The 19560-nt window shown below is 31.5% G+C and overlaps 1 protein-coding gene across 2 annotated transcripts; it reads left to right on the forward strand.

The window, feature by feature from the left end:
- Positions 1-4497: 4497 nt before the first annotated feature.
- On the forward strand, positions 4498-10082 carry LOC109804864 (zinc finger protein 7). Of its 2 annotated transcripts, XM_020366754.3 has the most exons (3): positions 4498-4563; positions 4906-4985; positions 8933-10082. In XM_020366754.3, exon 3 carries the CDS (start codon positions 9027-9029, stop codon positions 9762-9764), a length of 738 nt encoding a protein of 245 aa, XP_020222343.1. In that variant the 5' UTR covers positions 4498-4563; positions 4906-4985; positions 8933-9026; the 3' UTR covers positions 9765-10082. The 2 variants fall into 2 exon arrangements, with proteins under 2 accessions (XP_020222343.1, XP_082924993.1); XM_083068867.1 differs by lacking the exon at positions 4498-4563 and having other exon boundaries at positions 4619-4985.
- Positions 10083-19560: the final 9478 nt, after the last annotated feature.

Genomic DNA, 19560 nt, shown 5'->3' on the forward strand with positions numbered 1-19560 from the left:
ATTTTCATCAACAAAAACAACATATAACCAATACATAAGTCAAATGCACTAATTCTTCTTCTAAATACCAAAAACTCCAAAAACAAAAACCCACTTCTTAAATCAATAACAACACAACCACAATGATGTATTAATCAAGCAACAATTCAACAAAGAACATCTAAGAGCTTCCTTTACCTCCAAATCAATTAGAAAAAAGGAAGAAGGAAGAAGATCGAGACATTCTTGGAACTCCACAAGGAACCACTTTGCAGTCTCCGATTCTCAACTCTAGAGGCTTTGAATCTCAACTCCACAACTCAATTACAATTAAGGGAAGGACCTAGACACTCAAGGAAGTTAGTAGGAGAAAAGGAGTGTTATAAGCTCTAAAGTTCTTCTCTCTAGACTATTTCTCTCCAAGTTCTTAAGAAATAAACTTATGAAGTCTATTTTTTAAGAAAAATCTTATATATTCTCCCCTAACTGATCAACTTGACCTCAGCTCAGAACAACTCTTAAACAACAAAAACTCATTAGGATCCCTAAATCCTTAGGGTTTCATAACAATTAAATAACAAATCACAAGATCAATTAAATTAATTAAAAAAATCACAGTGTTGTAGATATCATAACTAAAACACAAAATGTAGAAGAAAAAAGGTGATTCTAAATAAAACAAACAAAACTATTGTGGAGAAAAGAAGAATGCTAGAAAAGAGTATTGAATAGTGTTACTAAAAAAACTCCTACCTTTTTGCAATGTAGTAAAGTAGTTATTGTGACATATATAAGAGAGCAAACAAAGTAAAGAATGAACTCAAGGATTTATACTAGTTTGTTTCAATTACCAATACTATGTCCAATTCTTGATTTAACCAAATTAAGTTTCATTATCTTGTCAAAGATAAAAATATTATTTACCATGCTACTTTTAACTCAAGCCAAGTATTCTTTAAATTGCATCTTCAAGTAATCTACCCAAATATTCTTTTCACACAAAACCTCTATAGGTTTTAACATTGAGTATTCTTTTACAGTTAATCGTCCTGTTGAGTGTCTTTTAGGCATGATTTGCACTCAACTTTTGGTACTCTTTTTGGTAATTGTAGATATTATATATGTTATTTTACCCCTTAATTTAAAGAATCAAGTTATACTATAAGAATAGAGGAGTAGTAGCAAAATCTTAAGGAATTTCCTCATTTTGTGCAGGATTTTTGGCAAGGCAGAGATCCACAGCCATAGCTGAGGATCTGGAGCTCGAGCTGTGGAAGTCTGGGAAGGAATTAGAAATCCAGAAAGTTGGAGCTACAGTTGTGGATCTGCAACTATAGCTGTGGAAATCTGAAATGCAATTTGAAGCTCCAGAGAGTTGAAGCTAAAGGTGTGGACTCACAGCTAAAGTCATGGAAGCACCCAGGACCCAGCAAAAACTCCAGAGATCCACAACCATAGCTGTGGCTTCACAACTACAGCGCTGGAGGTTCCTTAAGCTTGAAGGAGTTGCCACAGCTATAGCTGTGAAACCACAACTGCAGCTTTGGAGGTTTCTTCACCCTGAAGGACTCTCCACAACCATAGCCGTGGATCTACAGCTGCAGCCGTAGGAGTAAAAGTCACTTTTTGGCCCTGTTTTGAAGCTCATATAAAAGAAGAAAAAAAAAAGGAAAGAAACAGGGTATCACGAATATACAGAGAGAGAAACAGATTGAGGGACGTGAAGAAGGAAGAACGAAGGGAGAACAAAGATTTGGAAGCTGAATCCTTTGGGAACGAAGATCAACTCCATTTCTTCATCTTTTACTTTGTAATCTCTTCTTTTCACTCTTTGATCCTGTAATGGCCATGTGTGGCTAAACTCATTAGGATTGGTTGGATGTAACTACTGACTCTTCTTCTTCTTAAATATATGCATTTTAATCTCATTATTTGTGTTTGATTCTTCTCTTAATGCTTATATCGGCTTGATCACCCGTTGTATGAATATTTGGTTTTTGAATCCAGTTGGAAAACGTTTTCGAAAACCCGAACTGAATCTTGCACCTAATCATTTCTTGTTCTAGGAATAGACTTGATTTGGTTAGTCACATTGTTCAAGTCATTGTCTTAATGCGAAGTGTTAAACTCAAAACATAGAGGAATCATGTTTTGAGCTTAACGACTTTAGGATTCAACCTTGAGGAATCTTGTTGGATTACTTAATGAACGTGGAAATAATGAAATTGGAATCGCATTTATTTTAAGAAGATCTACGAGTTAACAAGTACTCTGAACCAATCCTTGTTTCTTAATCATTGTCTTTACTACTTTTATTTTATTGTGTTGTTTTACTCTATCTTCACTCATTTGCAATTATAACGTTCTCATTTAAATCATTAGAGCAAAAATTACTAAACACTCAAATCCCTGAGGACGATATTTGAATACTACTTCGAAACTTGGTTCACTTGCCAAGTGTTGAGATTGTGAAAATCTTCATCACGTCCCCAAGCTTAAACAACAAATATTCTTTTACATATAAGCCTCTTCAGACTCAAACCCAATATCTTATAGTTACTAAAATTTATAAAGTTGTTTTGTTTTCCTATCAAGACGTGTTACAAAAAATTAAGTACAAAGACTTTTACAAAAACAAATAATGTATTTTTTTACAATGATCGATCTCCATTTCTTTTTTAACTTCAAGCTTCCTTTTATATAACTTTAGTGAAGATGACTATTACAAGTTCGTCTTCATAATTTGTTTTTAAGAAAGTGTCTGTTGATGTAGTAAATGTTTACATTAAATATTTTTTAATATAAGTATTTAATATATGAAAATGTTTTTTAATATATATACGTTTACAATAAATAAAAATTAAAGCATTTAGGTAAATTTTTTCTCATAATCAAAATTAGTAAAGAAAAAAAATCTCCCTACTTTGAGAAGTTATTTGTTCTTTTCCAAATAATCACATGTAATAGAAGAAAGAAAAATTAGATTTAAGTAAAAGAGACAAAATTATCACTATACATGCACAAAGCTGAAGCCAGTCTCAATATAGAGATAAATTAGATAATTAAAAACACAAAATATTAAAGAGAGAGAGAGAGAATCCAAATGAGAGAAACAAAATTGTCACGCACCACAAAATTTACGCCAATTCAATATTTTTATGAGACAAAAGTTTACTAACTATAGAGTGGTTCTCTAAATGTGAGATGAGCATGCGAGGAGTTAAAATGCAATCGTTTATTTTTTAAAAGTATTTAATTAAGAGATTTTTTAATATATAAATATTTAATATAATCATTTTCAATTAATCTATTTAATTATTTATGAATTAATTTATTAAAAATAATTATGACATTAAATACTATTATGTTAAATAAAATGTTTAATTAGAATTAGGTATTTTTATTGTTATCTATTTTAATTTGTTAATATATACAAAAGTTACTTTTTTTTAAACAAACATATCACTTTATATGGCCATTTACTCATTTTCAACAAACATGTTACTTTAAATTTCTAAATTTAAGGTCCTTTATTGCAATTTTGTAATAAAGAAAAAACACTTTTAAATTGCCATATCCAAATAAGTTTAAAAAGAATTATAAAAAAGTGATTTTTATAATTATAGCTATCAAACACAAATGAACTTATACTGATATATTAATTTTTAAGAATCTTTTTTTTAAGCACAAACAAATCAAATATCCAATTATTAATATTATACTGTAACACATATCATCACTTCGAAAATTGCCTCTCAAATAGTGCGTATTCTGTCCGATATGGGGCAAAAGAGGGAACAAAATACAATAATGCTTCATTAAGGCTAAAAACAAACTCAATACAAATAAAAATAAACAAAAATGCTTAAACATATGATTTCTGAACGAATGAATCCTTATCATTAAATTTTTCTAAAGTCGTACGTCCACATGTCTTTTGGAGTTTCCATTATAAGGAAAAACTATGTGCCTTATTTTACTCGAACGAATTATAGTTTTATAAAGAAAAAAAAACGATACTAATAATAATATTTTAACGGTGAGTTCAATCCGGTGTTTTAAAGTTTAATTAAAATAATATTCTATCAGAAAATTCACATTTTACTAACATATTAATTTTTAATTGTTAATTTTGAAAAATTATATGGATGATGTATGTGAAGATTAAAAAAAACAAAAATGAAAAAAAGAAAAGGAAAGACAAAGAGAGGAACATGCATTACGCAGGTTGGAAAAGATGGGGAAGTTATGGGAGTCCATATGAATATGACAAAGGTGGCTGGGTCAATAAATGGTAAAGAAAAATATCCTCTATAGTTCATACTCATAATAATAGAAAAATTATGTGACCTAAAGACATAAAGCTAAGGTTAAATATTGAAGAGGAGGGACCACTTCTTTTTTGTAGTGGAAGGAATTTCTATTCTATTATATACATAATAATATTTATGCTCTAGTTGAGACTTTACAGTGAAGTGGGACCATGATGAGAATTTGTGGAGATAAAACATGGCGATTGATTTTATTAGTTTTGTGAAGCAGCATGCGTCTGCTTGAGTAGCTATAGCTGGTGGGTCTTGGCAGGTAAAGTAGTGATTGCTTTTCTTGTCTATGCTGTTTGGTCATTTTTAACATTTCACAGACACACAGACATAGAAACAGACACGTTCACACTTCACACTAACTGATAATTAGCCCTTATCAGCTAAAGCTAAATAGAACCTCAAATTCGACAAAAGACGTGGTTCATGTCTTCATGTTATCTGACTTTCCTCCATCTCTCTCTCTCTCTCTCTCTCTCTCTCTCTCTCTCTGTGATCTTATCTCCTTTTAATTATTCACTCACCCCTTTACACTGCTTGATGCTAAAAAACATGGTACCCTCTGTTGTTGGTTGGTGCTGATACTCTTCATGGCCTCAAGTAGGTAGCTAGCAAATTAGCAATAGCACCATATGAGTGGAGGAGTCTGCAGTTTTATCGCACTTGTACTACAGTCTGTTATATGTAAGTCCCTCTTTTTCACTTATCTCATCACTTAAAGACTTGTTTTTGGCTATGCACTTTCTTCTAATTCCTCCATGCATTTAACCCATTCTTCTCCTGCTTTTTTGTTCTTCACTTTTTTCTTTAATTATTGTGCTGCTTGCTCTTACTTTTATGGCGTTTTGGAGTTTCATGAAGCTCCAATTTAGCTTGGAAGAAAAACTTGTGTTAATTTTGAGGGTTTCGTTTTTGTGATAATCTGAAACCGGTTTTGTGAAGGGTAATTATAGTATTGCCAGTTTACTAGGAAAAGAAAAGGATTGTGCCAACAAGTTGAGTATCAGAAGTTAGATCTACTTTGTAAGGATCAAAGGGAAGCCTCTGATTTGATGTTAATAAAATCTCTTTTCTTTTTATTGTATTGTTTAGTGATTTTTGGAACTCTTAATTCCCACTGTTCTTCGTCTTCTTTTCTCTTCTAGACTATAATTACCTCTTTTTAGCTTTTGATTGTTTTAAATCTTCCAATTACCTGTTTGGTTTCATGTTTTGGAACTGTTTTTGGGTGGTTAGTTAGTCCTCCATAGGAAATGCTTTTTAGTGACAGTATATCATCATGTCAATTGATGAGACATGTTGGAATTAATTGGTTAATATCTGGAGATAATTTACTGATATGGAACCTTGATAGAGTTAGATTTCTCAAATTTATGGAGATGTATAACTCCTTTTGAGAGTTCTGTTAATCTATCTCATTTAAATAATACACTTTTGCAATCTTAATTTTATCTTGGAGCATCTCCTGGAAACTTCCTGACATGAACCTTTTCTTCTCACTATATTTGAAAATATCATCTGCTTTTGCCAGCAAATAAAGGGTTTATGTCTATAAAATCTCTACTTTAAGACTCGTGATTTGAGAAGGACAAATCCGCAATTTACTCTTGATGAAGAACAGAATAGTTTTAGTTCACAACAACCGACAATACGAAATGCTACTTTTATGCTTTTGCGTAACCTAGTGCATCATAGAGGCACCTTGGTTTCTGCTTAGCAACAAGGGGCTAAAACATGAATCTATTGTTCTAGACCAACTAAATAACCCACAAGATTGTTCTATTCACGTACTTAAAAATAACGAAAATTGTATTCAACATCAATAGACGGGCCAGTAGAAGATAGGACATGAAATGCATAACATTATAAAACTCGTTTAAGTATTATTATGTGATAAGGACCATAAGGTACATTTTGCATTTAAGTCTTATCTTGTATCAGAACACACTCATCTGAAAACTTTTTTAAATTGCCTTGTCATGCATGCATCAATTAATTAGAACAATGATATGTAGACACCTTTAATGTCAAACACTTCTTCAACACTCATCATTTTTTTCTCTCTCTTTCTATCTAATCATATCACCTGTTATGTCTATATCTCTTTTTTTTTTTCGTAGGTGTTGAATAGGTTGTTGGGTCAAAAATCATTTTTTAATTAATAATACCTGGGTTCATTTAAGGACCCTGTTTCTTTAGGGGAAGGGCCAAATTTTGTTTGTCGTAACAGTTTCTAATTCATTGACCAGATAGATTACTCTAATGTGATAGTTTAAATGTCATTTTCTGTTTTGGGTAAATATACTATTGTTTACCCAAAACATAATTGTAGATCGTCCTTGAGCAGTTAACTAGTGTTCATGCTGGTTGAAGATTATCAAAGTTATTTTTCCAAAAATAAGTTCAGGGGAAAGTCTTTCCACATTGATTTTCCATGAAGAATTAACCACCATCCATAATAATTGGCTAGTAAGCAATTAACTACAGCATAAGTGGCTGATAATTGGTGAGTTCCTTGTGTTAGTGGGTGTTCAACCAACTAATGGTGATTGGTAGTAGAATAGTATGTGGGTAAGGTGACAATTCATATCATAATTCTTGAAATCTTTCTGTAAAATAGGGTCTGTAACAATAAGCAATCATATTTGTCTGCAAAGTGTATCTTTATTTACTGTATAGGTTCCTGTGACCAGAAGTTTCCTTGGACAGCTACTTTTTATGAAATATATGTATCCTTACTTTCTTCTCTCAATTTTTGGAAAATTAAGAATGGACACCCCAACATCTAACACCTAAAAAGAGAAAGGAGAAGAATAAGTATGATAGGTAATATGATGTGATACGAAAATACAAAAAATAAATAAAAAGGTAGAGAAAGATAGGTGTGGATAGTGTATGATATGTGAAGGTGTTTAAATATCATCACTGTTTTTTTTAGTGTTGGGACTGGGAAAGTTTTTGTGTAAGGTGAGGTATTATAAAGGTAGAATGGATAAAAATCATGAAATAGAGAGGATTAATATAGAAGGCAGATTCAATTTGGAAGAAAATCTTGAAATGGAACTAATCATCACCTGAGGTGTCTGAGGTTATCAGGTTAGAAAAAATGAAACTAAAATACATGTGAGTAAATCTAGTACTGCAATACATCGGCTAGTTTATTTCTTTCACTATAGATAACAAAAATTTTATTAGGGTAAAAAGTTATATGTACTCGGGTACAAGTATCAATTAATATATCTCCCTCGCCATCATGATCTCTTTTTAGAAAAAACCATGAGAAAGTCCGAAGAAATTTCAGTTATATTCTGCAGTTTGCAGTGACCCAAGGCAGTTATTTAATCTTCAATATTCTACCATGTGGAGAAAGCTTCATGACAAGAGCTCTACACAGTAAAAGGATAATAATAATAATAATAATAATAATAATAATAATAATAATAATAATAATAATAATAATAATAATAATAATAATAATAATATATAAAAAAATGTGATGACATGCATGGCATATTATTTAAGTATCACATGTAATATACTTCCATCTTTTGACTTTCTTCAACAGAAGTAATGGCCCAAGCCCAACTTTAATTTATTAAGAACTGGTTAGTAAATAAGAGACAATCTATCACAGATTGTTCATGTCAGCTATAAGAAATATAAGCTTGTGTATGCTTCATGCTTGTGATCCTTGATAAGACTTCTTTTGGTTTATTCTTTCCTATCTTCTCTTTTAACCTTCATTAATCAATGTTTGTTTCTATAACATCCATATATGTTATTACATCTCTTCTCCTTTTTCTTATATCCTATTATTTTTCTATATTTACTTGCCACTCGCCTTTGTCATATTGTTATATCCTCACGGGAAAACAAGCCTTTATTCTTTTCTGCTATAAGTTTGCTGTTTACCTGAACTACCATTCAAATGATAAAATAAATTAGATAATTGATTCATGATGAAGAAACCTACTTAGGCTTGTCTACCTGAAATTCTCTGAGAGTGAAATTCTACATTAACCAAAGTTTTGGGGATTCAAATGGACTACGTGAAAATTTCTATAATTGTTCAAAGAAGCACTACTGTGAATGAAACTGTTACATGTGAATTGTTGTGTTTCTTTTCAAAGTAAAACATTTCTTCAAGATGCTCATGCCTCATACAATGAACCAGCATCTGGATGAATTTCATATGCAAATTGTTGCTTTTGCAGTTTTGCTCAAGATTTGAGCTATGATAACTCTTTCTCGGTATTCTCTATGTTAGAAGCACTGAATAACATCATTAACATGGCTGGTGACTCACATTATGTTTATGATGCAAACATATACAAATTTATCTGATTTCCTTTGTCTGGTAGAAGGAATGCTCCACATAATTATCATCAGTAACATGGGAATCCTAATATCTTTTTATGTTTCTGCAATGGCATTTTTTTTTTTTTTTATTGATACAAGACTGGTGTATATTTTTTACTCACTTGCTGGATAAACACAATGGGTCCCATGGTTTGCTCTACTTTGCTTGCATTTTATTGCCAACCTCATGTCAATGTCAGAATTTTGAATTTACATAGTCAAACAAAATCCTCATCTTTATATAGTGAATAATGTATTTCATCAAAATGTAGGTGATGATATAATGGTAAGCTGACCAGAGTGACACATTAGTTCCATCCAATTGCCTTCCGGGAAAGAAGCTAACTCTTAGCAGTACATACAAACATGATGACTCCAAACTTGAACTTGGAACCTGAAAACCATTCAGAAGGCAGCAGCCAAGTGGCTTCCAATGTATCCTTGCATGAAGCATCACATGATCTTACAAAGGGCAGCACCACCACTTCCTCTTGCCTTACAAAGGATGAACCTGATCCAGGTTCCATTACCCTTGACTTGACACTCAACTTCAATTCCAATGATTGTGAGTTGAAAGGTTCAAGTGATGCTAGCAGTGAAGTAGGAGCTGAAGCTCCTGCTTCAGCATCGGCAACTCCTAGAGTTTTCTCTTGTAACTACTGCAGGAGGAAGTTCTATAGCTCACAAGCCTTAGGGGGTCACCAAAATGCTCATAAAAGGGAGAGGACAATGGCTAAGCGGGCAATGAGAATGGGGATGTTCACTGAGAGGTATACAAGCTTGGCCTCTCTACCTCTTCATGGTTCACCTTTTAGGTCTCTTGGCCTTGAAGCTCATTCTGCAATGCACCGAAGACACGTGTCACCCTCGCTGAGGGCCCCTGATATGAGAGCTGCTGCAAAATTTGAGAAAAACCACTTTGGATCACTAGTTTTCATGGAAGATGATGATGTTGGATTCTTTTGGCCTGGAAGTTTCAGACAGGTGGACCAAGGTGGTAGTGTTAATGTAGCACATGCTCAAAGTTCAAATGCTAGTTTAGTTCCTATGGTGCCTCCTCCACCACAAGCTTCTGCATCTCCGGATCTCACATTGAAGCTTTAAGACTTATGAATGATGCATACATACACAAGCAAATTAAAGGCCTCACAAAGTAATAAATAAGTGGCTAAGAAGTGATCACTCATCCATTGCTTTACATTCTGCGAAATTTCTCAACCACTCATTTTTATTGTGAGGGGTTTATCAGAGTTTTGTATCTCGTGTGTATGTATCACTTCTCTCGAGATTTTTTAGTCTTTCATTTATTTCTCTTCAGCATGAAATTATTAATTAATAGGGGGTGCATTGTACAGTGAGATGTGTATTTCCAATGGCGATTTTAGCTTACTTTAATCTCACATTATTAATGGTTTCCTCTCATTTGTATTTTATTTTATTATTGATATGATATTGCATCCAGGATAATGGACTAAAATGTTTTATATCTAAAATGTGTTTGTGAAGCACTGGTTGATAAACATAGGGTATGACTATGATTCAATTGGCAATTATGGATGGATTTTGCATGCAGGGGTGTTCGAATCTTAATGGAAATTCCTATGATTATGGTTAAATTATCACATGACCAAGTTAGGATTAGTTTCTCAATCCACCTCGTTAAAAGCTAGAAGATTATGTAAAGAACATTCTCTAGTTTGTCACGTAACATCAGGAAGAAAGAAGAATAAAATCTTAAAAAAATGCTACAACCTTTTTATAAAAAAACAAAGGATAGTAGTCTTGTAAGGCTGATACAGCAATAGTTAACTTCTTGACTCTTGTTAGTTAAGACTTGAAATTGAATTCAATTTTTTTTATATTTTATATCTTGTTATTTAAGACTTGAAATTGAATTCAATTTCTTTTATATTCTATATTTTTCTATACAGACTTATACTAAAGATAAAATAGATAATCTATAATTCTATGGAGAATCTTCAAAGAGATTGATAGTTGATTAACCTTTCATACATTCATATCGTGTCTTAATATAAACTTTTTATAACCAAATCAACAAACAAGTGATAGTATTAAGTAAAATGTAACCAATCAATTGTATCTTATAAAAAGACAAGAGGTAGTAGCTTTTTAAACTCCTAAATAAGGAATCTGGGAATCGAGTAAGATGTATAAATGCTAGATTCGGAAACTAGATTTAAGGAATTAAGTTTTAAAATTTTCCTAGCAGGCATAATTTAATCATCAATGAAATGTTCATGCAATGTATTTGTTGGCTTATGCTTAATTAAGAATCGTGAACTTTATAACTACGAATATATTTTTTTCGCCGCCCTAGTTGACTTTACGTGTTATATGTTACATGCTATTATTGTACTTGTTTCTTCGGGGTGAAGTTGTCGTGAAATCCATGCCAAATGAATGTGAGCATCTTAAGCATCATGTTGCTAATAAAAAAATTCATAAGAAACCAACTTACAATGTTTTTTCTGATTAAGTTCTTTAGTTAGACCTTACTTCATGAACGCTTGGCAAGATCTTTGCTCGGAAAATACTATTTTTCCTTCAAAGCCATGTCCTTGAGTTTCAAGATTCTCATCATGTTCCAATGGACTCTTCGAGGTTTAATGATGCAATACCAACAGGTCATTTATCCAAATAGATTTTCATTAAAGGTGAATGGTTAGTTTTCCAACAGAAAGAGCCTATTTGCACCAATAACATGGTAACCTAGAAAAATATTACAAAGATACAATGGAACACGTACGTGTGGTTTATGAACTGGAGAACAAAGATGTCAAGGGTGGTTTGTTATTTAAACTTATAAAAAGTGATTTCACCATACAATTTTTGTTTGGGTTTTTTCTTTCATAAAAAGTGGTTTGTCATTTTAGTTTGTATAAAGTACTAAAATTAATTATTTTAGTTTTTATATTAAAAAATTTAAATAACGTTTACATTTTTGAAACATACATTTAAATAAACATATTTTATTAAAACAAAAAAGCAAAAACGACAACCCTAGAAAACAAGGAATGAGAAGAAAAGGGATTCACAAAATAAATGAATAACTTATTTGGTTCAAATATTTAGAGAGGAAGTCAAAATCCTTCTGTTCTTATTTTTACCTCCTTTAGTCACTTTAAAGATTTTGACTACCTTCAATATTACATATATTTATAGGATAAAGGAAATTAAAGTTTTAATATCACGATAATTAAACAATATTTAACTTAAATATTTGAGTTTAATAATTTCATTTATATTTGTAAATATATAATAGTAAAATACCTTAATTATTTTTTCATTCTTCTATTGTTAACAAAACAAGGGGTTATTTTAATTCTCTTCCTATTTATTAAAAAGGTGATATATGCTTTTATCCCTTTAGAATTTTTAAAATTCAACTTTAGGCCCTCAAACAACTTTGTACTGTTTTGAATTTGAAAACACGTCACTTTTGTTCTCAAAATAATTAATATAAATTTGTATTTTGAATAATTATAAAATTAAAGCATAAAATTAAAATTTTAACCCAATAATACGTTAATACTTACCATTTGTTTTCTTAAACATACCGTAATAGGAAAAAAAATCTAAAATAAAAGAGAATATAACATAGATGGGGTATATCCTGTATGCATAGGTGCCATAGATATTAATGTAGACTTGGTCCTGCGGAGAACTGGACCTGGAACTGGTCAACTGGGTCTTGGGTGAGGCTATTGGATTTGAATATACGTGTCCATCACGCTATGTGTTTTTTTATGGCTTGGTCAAATTAGCCAGTACATTAATCAAAAATATTTATTTTGTTAGTTAATCAAAATTAAATGCATAACAATAAATAAATTATATAATTAGATAAAATGAAAAAAAAATTAAATCAAGGTATTCTAATGAAAAATTAGGAACTAACATTTTAAAGTATTCAGATTTATTTGAGAAGTTGATATCTTCTAATAAATATTTTTTAATATACATAGATGATAAAGTTAGTTATGAAGAACTGGTGAATTTTTGACTTATGAGTCTTTGTTTTTATACAGATTTGATGAAGTTCTAAAACCTCAAAATTTTTTAAATTCACTTAGTCGATTTGCAAGTGCTCGGTAGATTAGAGACAAAAAGTAAAGTTGGTTGCAGAAAAAAAAAACTGGGTCAACCCTTTTCAAATGGCCGAACAAATTTGGTCCAAAGAGGCAATACAATTTTGATCTAGAAGGGTTTAGAGGATTAGATTTAGCTCAGCTGATGGAGTTTTTTCCACCTTGAAGAATTCAAAAATCTACTTAATCATTTGAAAATGGTCGAGCGAATTGATCACTTACAAGCCTACTCTAATTTATTTCTGGGACCTATATAAGGAGTGAGGAGAGAGAAAATGCACATCATCAAATAGAATAGGACAAAGGAGATAATGCACAACTGAAGAGGAGAAAACTTAGAGTCATCCAAGGATATGGATTTTGGGTTTATCTTTTCTTTCTATGCTTTCTTTTTTGTACATGGAGATTGCTCCCACTACCATGAGTAGCTAATCTTTTCCTTTATTGGGATTGAATATAATTTATCAAACTCTTATGTAATTCTTTTGATTTATATATGTGATCGTCTATTATTTAGTGCTAATAATTTGATTTTATTCTTAATGCTTGGGGTAAATTGATCACTCACCTTTTGCTTTGTGATTTAGATTTTAGTTGAAAAACATTTCTAAATCTATTTTCAATCAAATCACCTAATGATTCTAAAGACTAGGAATAGATTTAAAGTCTTTAGTTGAACGAATTCTTGAACTTATTGTAAGGACTCTGATTTGATAAACTAAGGAATCGATTATTAAATTAGGATCCTTAGAATTTCTAAAGACAAGAAATTGATTTAGAATGATCTTAAAGAACTCAATAACATTAAGTGATAGAAATCATATATAGATAACTTAGGAGAGCAAATGAGTAAAATGAGTGAAATTTAGTCCCAACAGTGCCTCTTACTATTATCTTTCAAATTTACACTTGCTTCTTATTATTAGTTTACTTATTAATTCAATATTTAAATGCAAAACTATGTTCATACTCAACTATAAATATTTCTTTTACAAGTTTTAATTATAACATTTGAAATTACAAAATATTTTTCAAGTCCTTGTGGATTAACAACCAGTACTTCAAACTTATATTATGGTAGACTTGATCTGTTTACCACAAAAATCCAACAAGTCTCTTGGCACCATTGTCAGGGACTTGTGTGAAGATATTTAGTAATTTTAGTTTATCCTTATTTAAAGCTTGTTTGTATTTTAAGTTGTATATTTTCTAGTCATTAGATTTAGTATTCTTATTTCTTTCTATGTTAATCTTTGTTTAGTTTTATCTTGTATGCAAGGTAAAACTTCGGCTGAGCAGTTACTCTTTGATCCTAAAATAAAGAAAACAGTTAGGAGAAACAACAACAATACAAGAAGAAAAGAATTGGAGAAACAAAGGAAGCAACATGGAAATCTAGGTGTTCCAACCGTAAGTTTGTTGTCATCATAAGGGTTACCACATCTGAGATATTGTCCGTTTTGACACTCGTTAGACTGTCACGATTTTGTTCTTGAAATGGTGTCTTGGTGAGTTAAGGAGGGAGGATATTTATAAACTATCCTTAGCCTCAATTCATAAGTGATGTGGGACTTTTTAAGCATATCGGAACAAGCCCTCTAGTCGAGGCTAAGGGACAAGAGTGGCCTAGGTCCTCCTTCTAGTGCCAATGTTCTAACCGTATGTCTACTATCATCATTAGGTTCATTGCATCCAAGGTATTTTTCGCTTTGACGCTTATTGGACCGTCATAATCTTGTCCTTGAAAAGACACCTTAGTGGGTTAAGGAGGGAGGATGTTTATAAACCACCCTTAGCCTTGATTTCTAAGCAATGTGAGACTATTTAGACATATCAAAATACTAGGAAACCATGCCAATCAAGGAAATCAAAGAACCTTAGGGGATTACTCAACAACAAGGCCCTAGACATTTCTCTAGTATAGTAGCTCCGACTACCTCAAAAGCAATGGAAATGAAACCTGTCATCCTCAACTTAGTTAGTGCACATCAATTTTCAGGGATGGACCATGTGGATCCATATGCACATCTATCAAACTTCTATGACCTGTGTGGTACTATGGGAATCTCGAAAGTGATGAGAAAGTAGTTTATTTCCTTTCTCTTTGACAGGTAAGGTCAAGACTTGGTCATAGTCATAGTCCCATCCTAATCAAGGTCCTACCGGTTGGAGTGATGTGGAAAACAGGTTTGTGAATATATTCTACCTATCCTCAAAATATATAAATGTTAAATCAGAGATTGCTACCTTCTGCCAAGGAATGGATGAAGCCTTTTATGAAGCCTGGAAGCAATTTAAATCTCTTATGAGGAAATGTTTAAAATCATAGCTTTGAGGATATTACTCAACTGAACTTCTTTTGTAATGGAATAAAGCCAAATTTCAAGATGCTCATTGATGCAGTTGCAAAAGGTACCATGATGATAGTTAATCTTGATGAGGCCACTAAAATTATTGAATCCCTTGCCTCTTATGATCATTAGGCATATAGCATAGTATACATGGTCATCCAATGATGGGTGTTCTTGATCTAAACACAAATGATGCAATCTTAGCACAATACAAGTTACTCTCCCAACAAATTAAAGCTCTAACAAACCATATGGTAAAACTTCCTCAACAACTTCAATCTATTAGCTCAACTCCTTAGCAACAACAAGTTCTTAAATGTGATTTATGTGGTGGAGACCATCCTAATGGTTTTTGTTCAAGACCTAACAATTATCAGGAGAGGGAAGTAAACTACATAGGCAATCAACAAAGGAGAGGTAATTTTAATAATTTTTCTAACAATTATATGCAAGGATGGAGGAATAGCAACAACAATCAAGGCTATGGCTAGAAATAAGATGTAGGATCCTCTAATAGAACAACCAAATTGGAAGATACCTTAACTCAATTCATGTAGCTTGCTTATTTGCTTTTGAGACATTTAAACAAAAGCTCATTTCTACACCTATGATCAATACTCCTAACTGGCAATATGATTTTAAGCTTATATGTGACACTAGTAATTATGTTGTAGGAGCAGTATTGGGGCAAAAGAAGGAAAAGATTTTTCATTTGGTATTTGTGCAAGTAAAGTTTTGAATGAAACTCAAATTAATTATGCCACAAAAATCCAACAATAGTAGGCCCTGAAAAGAGAAAGAAGGTTAGAATGTCAATAAGCGTCTTTTATTGAATTCACTCGACTTGAAAGTACAATATTTATTTGGGAGAATGTTTGGTGCCAAAGTCATCGAATAGATCAGTCGCTAGTTAAAAATCGTCTAACAAAATGCTTAATGAACATTGTATATAATTCATTTGAAACAACTAATAAAAATATCTTAGTTTAATTTGATGACAAAGATTAGTATCACAAGATTAGTATCACAAGATCTTTAACGAACATGCATTTGAGTTTGAGGGAAATAAAAATGTTCACAAAACCTATTAATTCATTTTTAAATTTTCATTTCTTTTTCCTAATTAATTAAAAAGGTTTAATTATATACTCTATTTATTATCTATTATAAACAAAAAAAAGTACATACACTTTTTATTCTTAAATTTAAGCAAATTTCAACTATTTTTACCTCATTTAATAATATTATCCTAAAAATATCTCTCATTTAATTTCTATATTTCCTATTATAAGCAAAAAAGTACTAAATATAAACAAATTTCAACTACTTTTATCTTATATATTGATACTCTTAAAAAATATTTCTCCTTTAATACATGATTTTTCATTTATGTTACTACATTTATAATAAGAATAATTTTAAAATATATATTATAAAATTAATCAAATTTAATATAAATAACTAATTTTCATAATATATATATAAAATTAATTTTTTTCTTACTAATATAAGGAATATATTTTCAATGTAACCCCACCATCAAATAAACTAAATATAATCCTTTAAAACAACTTGACTTGCTACTGACAATATTTAATTCCTAATTAATTAGTTTAATTTGATTTAATTGCACTTTTTCTTGTGTGCGTTTTAAATCTTCACCATATCATTATAAATTTGAATCTTACCAAATCCTATGACCGACAATGAGTAATTAATTTTATTTTTGTTTAAAATAAAACATTTATTATTAATACGTAACACATATTTAAATTCATTTTAATTAAAAAATTATATAGAGTATACATAATCTTGCTATTGAATGTAGAAATTGGAAGAGAAAAGTTTAAGTAGCCTCTTTATGCTGAAAATAATTATATAAAAAAAATCCTCTTTCGAAATTGACCTCTGTATACGGTACAAAAATTGGAAGAAAAGTGTTTAGGGTTTAAGGTTCAGTGAAAGAAATAAAGAGAGAAAGATTTTGAGTTTGAGAAGATTGACTTTTTGTTTGTAGTATCTTAAATGAGTGGTCATGTCACATAGTATTTATGAAGAATTAATTGTCTTATTATTTGACTTTGAAACTGAAACCGAAAGGAAGCAACGTTCCACTTTCCCTTCATTTCTGAGTTCTGAGTTCTGAGTTCTGAGTTGTGACCATGCCATCTACAATAATCTCGTGCATTAAATAAAAATAGTTTTTTTTTCTTCTCTTTTTTGAGTAGTTATCCATACTAGGGTTGTCAATGTAACGGAGTGAGGTCATCTATTTTGTTCAGCGCGGCTCTCTATAAATTTTTATATATGTGACTATTTACAAGTATGTATGAGAATTTATTAAAATGTTAAATTTTAAATAAAATAATAAAAAAATATAATTTAAAAATATTTATTTATATTGAAAATAATTTTGTAATGTATATTTATACTTAAAATAAATAATTATGACACATATGTTTAATATAAAAATACATTAAATTAAATTATTTTATATATTAAAATTATTTTTAATATTTTTAAAGTGTAAATACCAATACGTACGACAGTACCTGAATATCAGTCTTTGTCCCTTTATCAAGCAAGTAACTATTTAGTTATCTATTTAAAATTTATAATATTATTTATAGATATGAATTTTTTTTGTCATTCTTAATTCATACATTTCATTAAAGAGAGTTTCTATTACTTTTTAGTTTTTATAACACTTTTTTTATAAGTCTATCAATCATACCGGGTTAAATTATTTTTTCTTTTATTTTTGTTTAATTGATTTGATTTGACTATTATTAAAAAATTAATTTAATTTTTAAAAAATATACTATTATTATTTTTATTCAATTGAGACTAACAATATTCAAACATTATGCGTTTTGTTAATAATTGATGATTTTATTAATTAAATTGATGTTGTGACTAATTGTTTATTATGAAACTCTAAGAATTTAGGAATTTTAATGAATTTTTGTTGTTTAGGAGTTGATTTGAGTTGAGGTCAAGATTAAATAGTTAGGATAAGCTATAAAAGATCTTTTTTAAGAGATGGATTTCATAAGTTCATGTTTTTAGAAAACTTGTAGAGAAGTTAGAGGGAGGAGTTATGGAGTTAGAATTCTCCATTCTTCTTCTTAGTCTTCTAGAGAATGCTTAGATCTTTCCCAAAGCTCAGTTGTAGGAGTTATGTAGAGATTCAAGACTTGAAAGGTTGAGAATTAGAGACCTTAAGAGAGTGGTGTAGAGTTCCTTAGAAAGTCTTGGTCTTCTTTTTTCTTCCTCTTTTTTGATTGATTTTCGGGTAAGGGAAGCTATATTTGATCTCATGATGAATTGTTTGAGTTGTATATTAATTGAAATCATTAAAAATTAGGGTTGTGTTGATGATTATTTGAGAGAACTTCTATGTTGTAGGTTTTTGTTGTTCTTGAACATGTTGAGGTGAAACTTGATGATTTCTAGTCAAATATTGGTTTATGTTATTTTTCTGTTTGCAATTAAAGTGCTTGTGAAGTGTATATATGTTTTTATTAGTTGCATGTTGATAGTCTTTTGAGAGTAAAGTGGGTTGAGTTAAAATGTGAATCTGTCAAGTGTAAAATTCACCATCGCGTCGAGCGCAACTTCATGGCATTGGAGGTGATGCAAGTTAGAGACTCTCTGTCTCACTAACGTCGGACATGAGATTGGTAGTGTCGGGTGTGTTAGAAGAGAACTCTCTAACTTGTTAACATCATGCCCTAGTTGAGTAGCGTTAGGTGTGATCAAGGCAATAACTCTCTTCTTGGATGACATCAAGCACTGTAGACACCCAATTTCGTCCGGGGGCATACAAACAAGGACATGGACCTCTGTTATGAAGGGAAGGAGCTCCCGAAGCATGCCAACAAGAAGACAGGACCTTAAAGGGCCCAAAAGCACAAGTTGAGTTTTTTATTGGCCCGGAACGGACCGTTCCAAAATCGGAACGGGCCGTTCCAAGGTCCAGAACGGGTTGTTCTAGATTTGGAACGGGCCATTCCAAGTCTTTTAAAGGGGCCAAAAAACCCAAATTGGAACGGGCCGTTCCAAAATCGGAACGGACCGTTCCAAACTCATCCGAAAAGGGTTAAAAGGTTAACTGGAACGGGGCTGGAACGGGCCGTTCCTAAATCTGGAACGGGCCGTTCCAAGGCCGTTCCAGACCAAATCATGTGGGCTTAATTTGGCCCCAGAACGGGCCGTTCTGAAATCAGAATGGGCCGTTTTGGTTCCCCGGAACGGGCCGTTCCGGTTTCAGAACGGGTCGTTCCAGGGTCCAAATTAACCCACAACGGCCATATCCAGAACGGCCGTTCCGATTTTGGAACGGGTCGTTCTGGACCCCCTTCCTGAAGTCTATAAATAAACAGCTGGGGCTCATTTTTCCGCACTCCGAAATTTTGTCCAGACTTCCTATAGCTCGAA

Source organism: Cajanus cajan, chromosome 2 (genome assembly GCF_000230855.2).
Source record: "Cajanus cajan strain Asha chromosome 2, NIPB_CcT2T_4, whole genome shotgun sequence".
Taxonomy (NCBI): Eukaryota; Viridiplantae; Streptophyta; class Magnoliopsida; order Fabales; family Fabaceae; genus Cajanus; species Cajanus cajan.

Excerpts from the sequence above, each read along its gene's own strand:
- LOC109804864 (XM_020366754.3), top strand. The coding sequence starts at position 9,027 with ATGATGACTCCAAACTTGAACTTGGAACCTGAAAACCATTCAGAAGGC.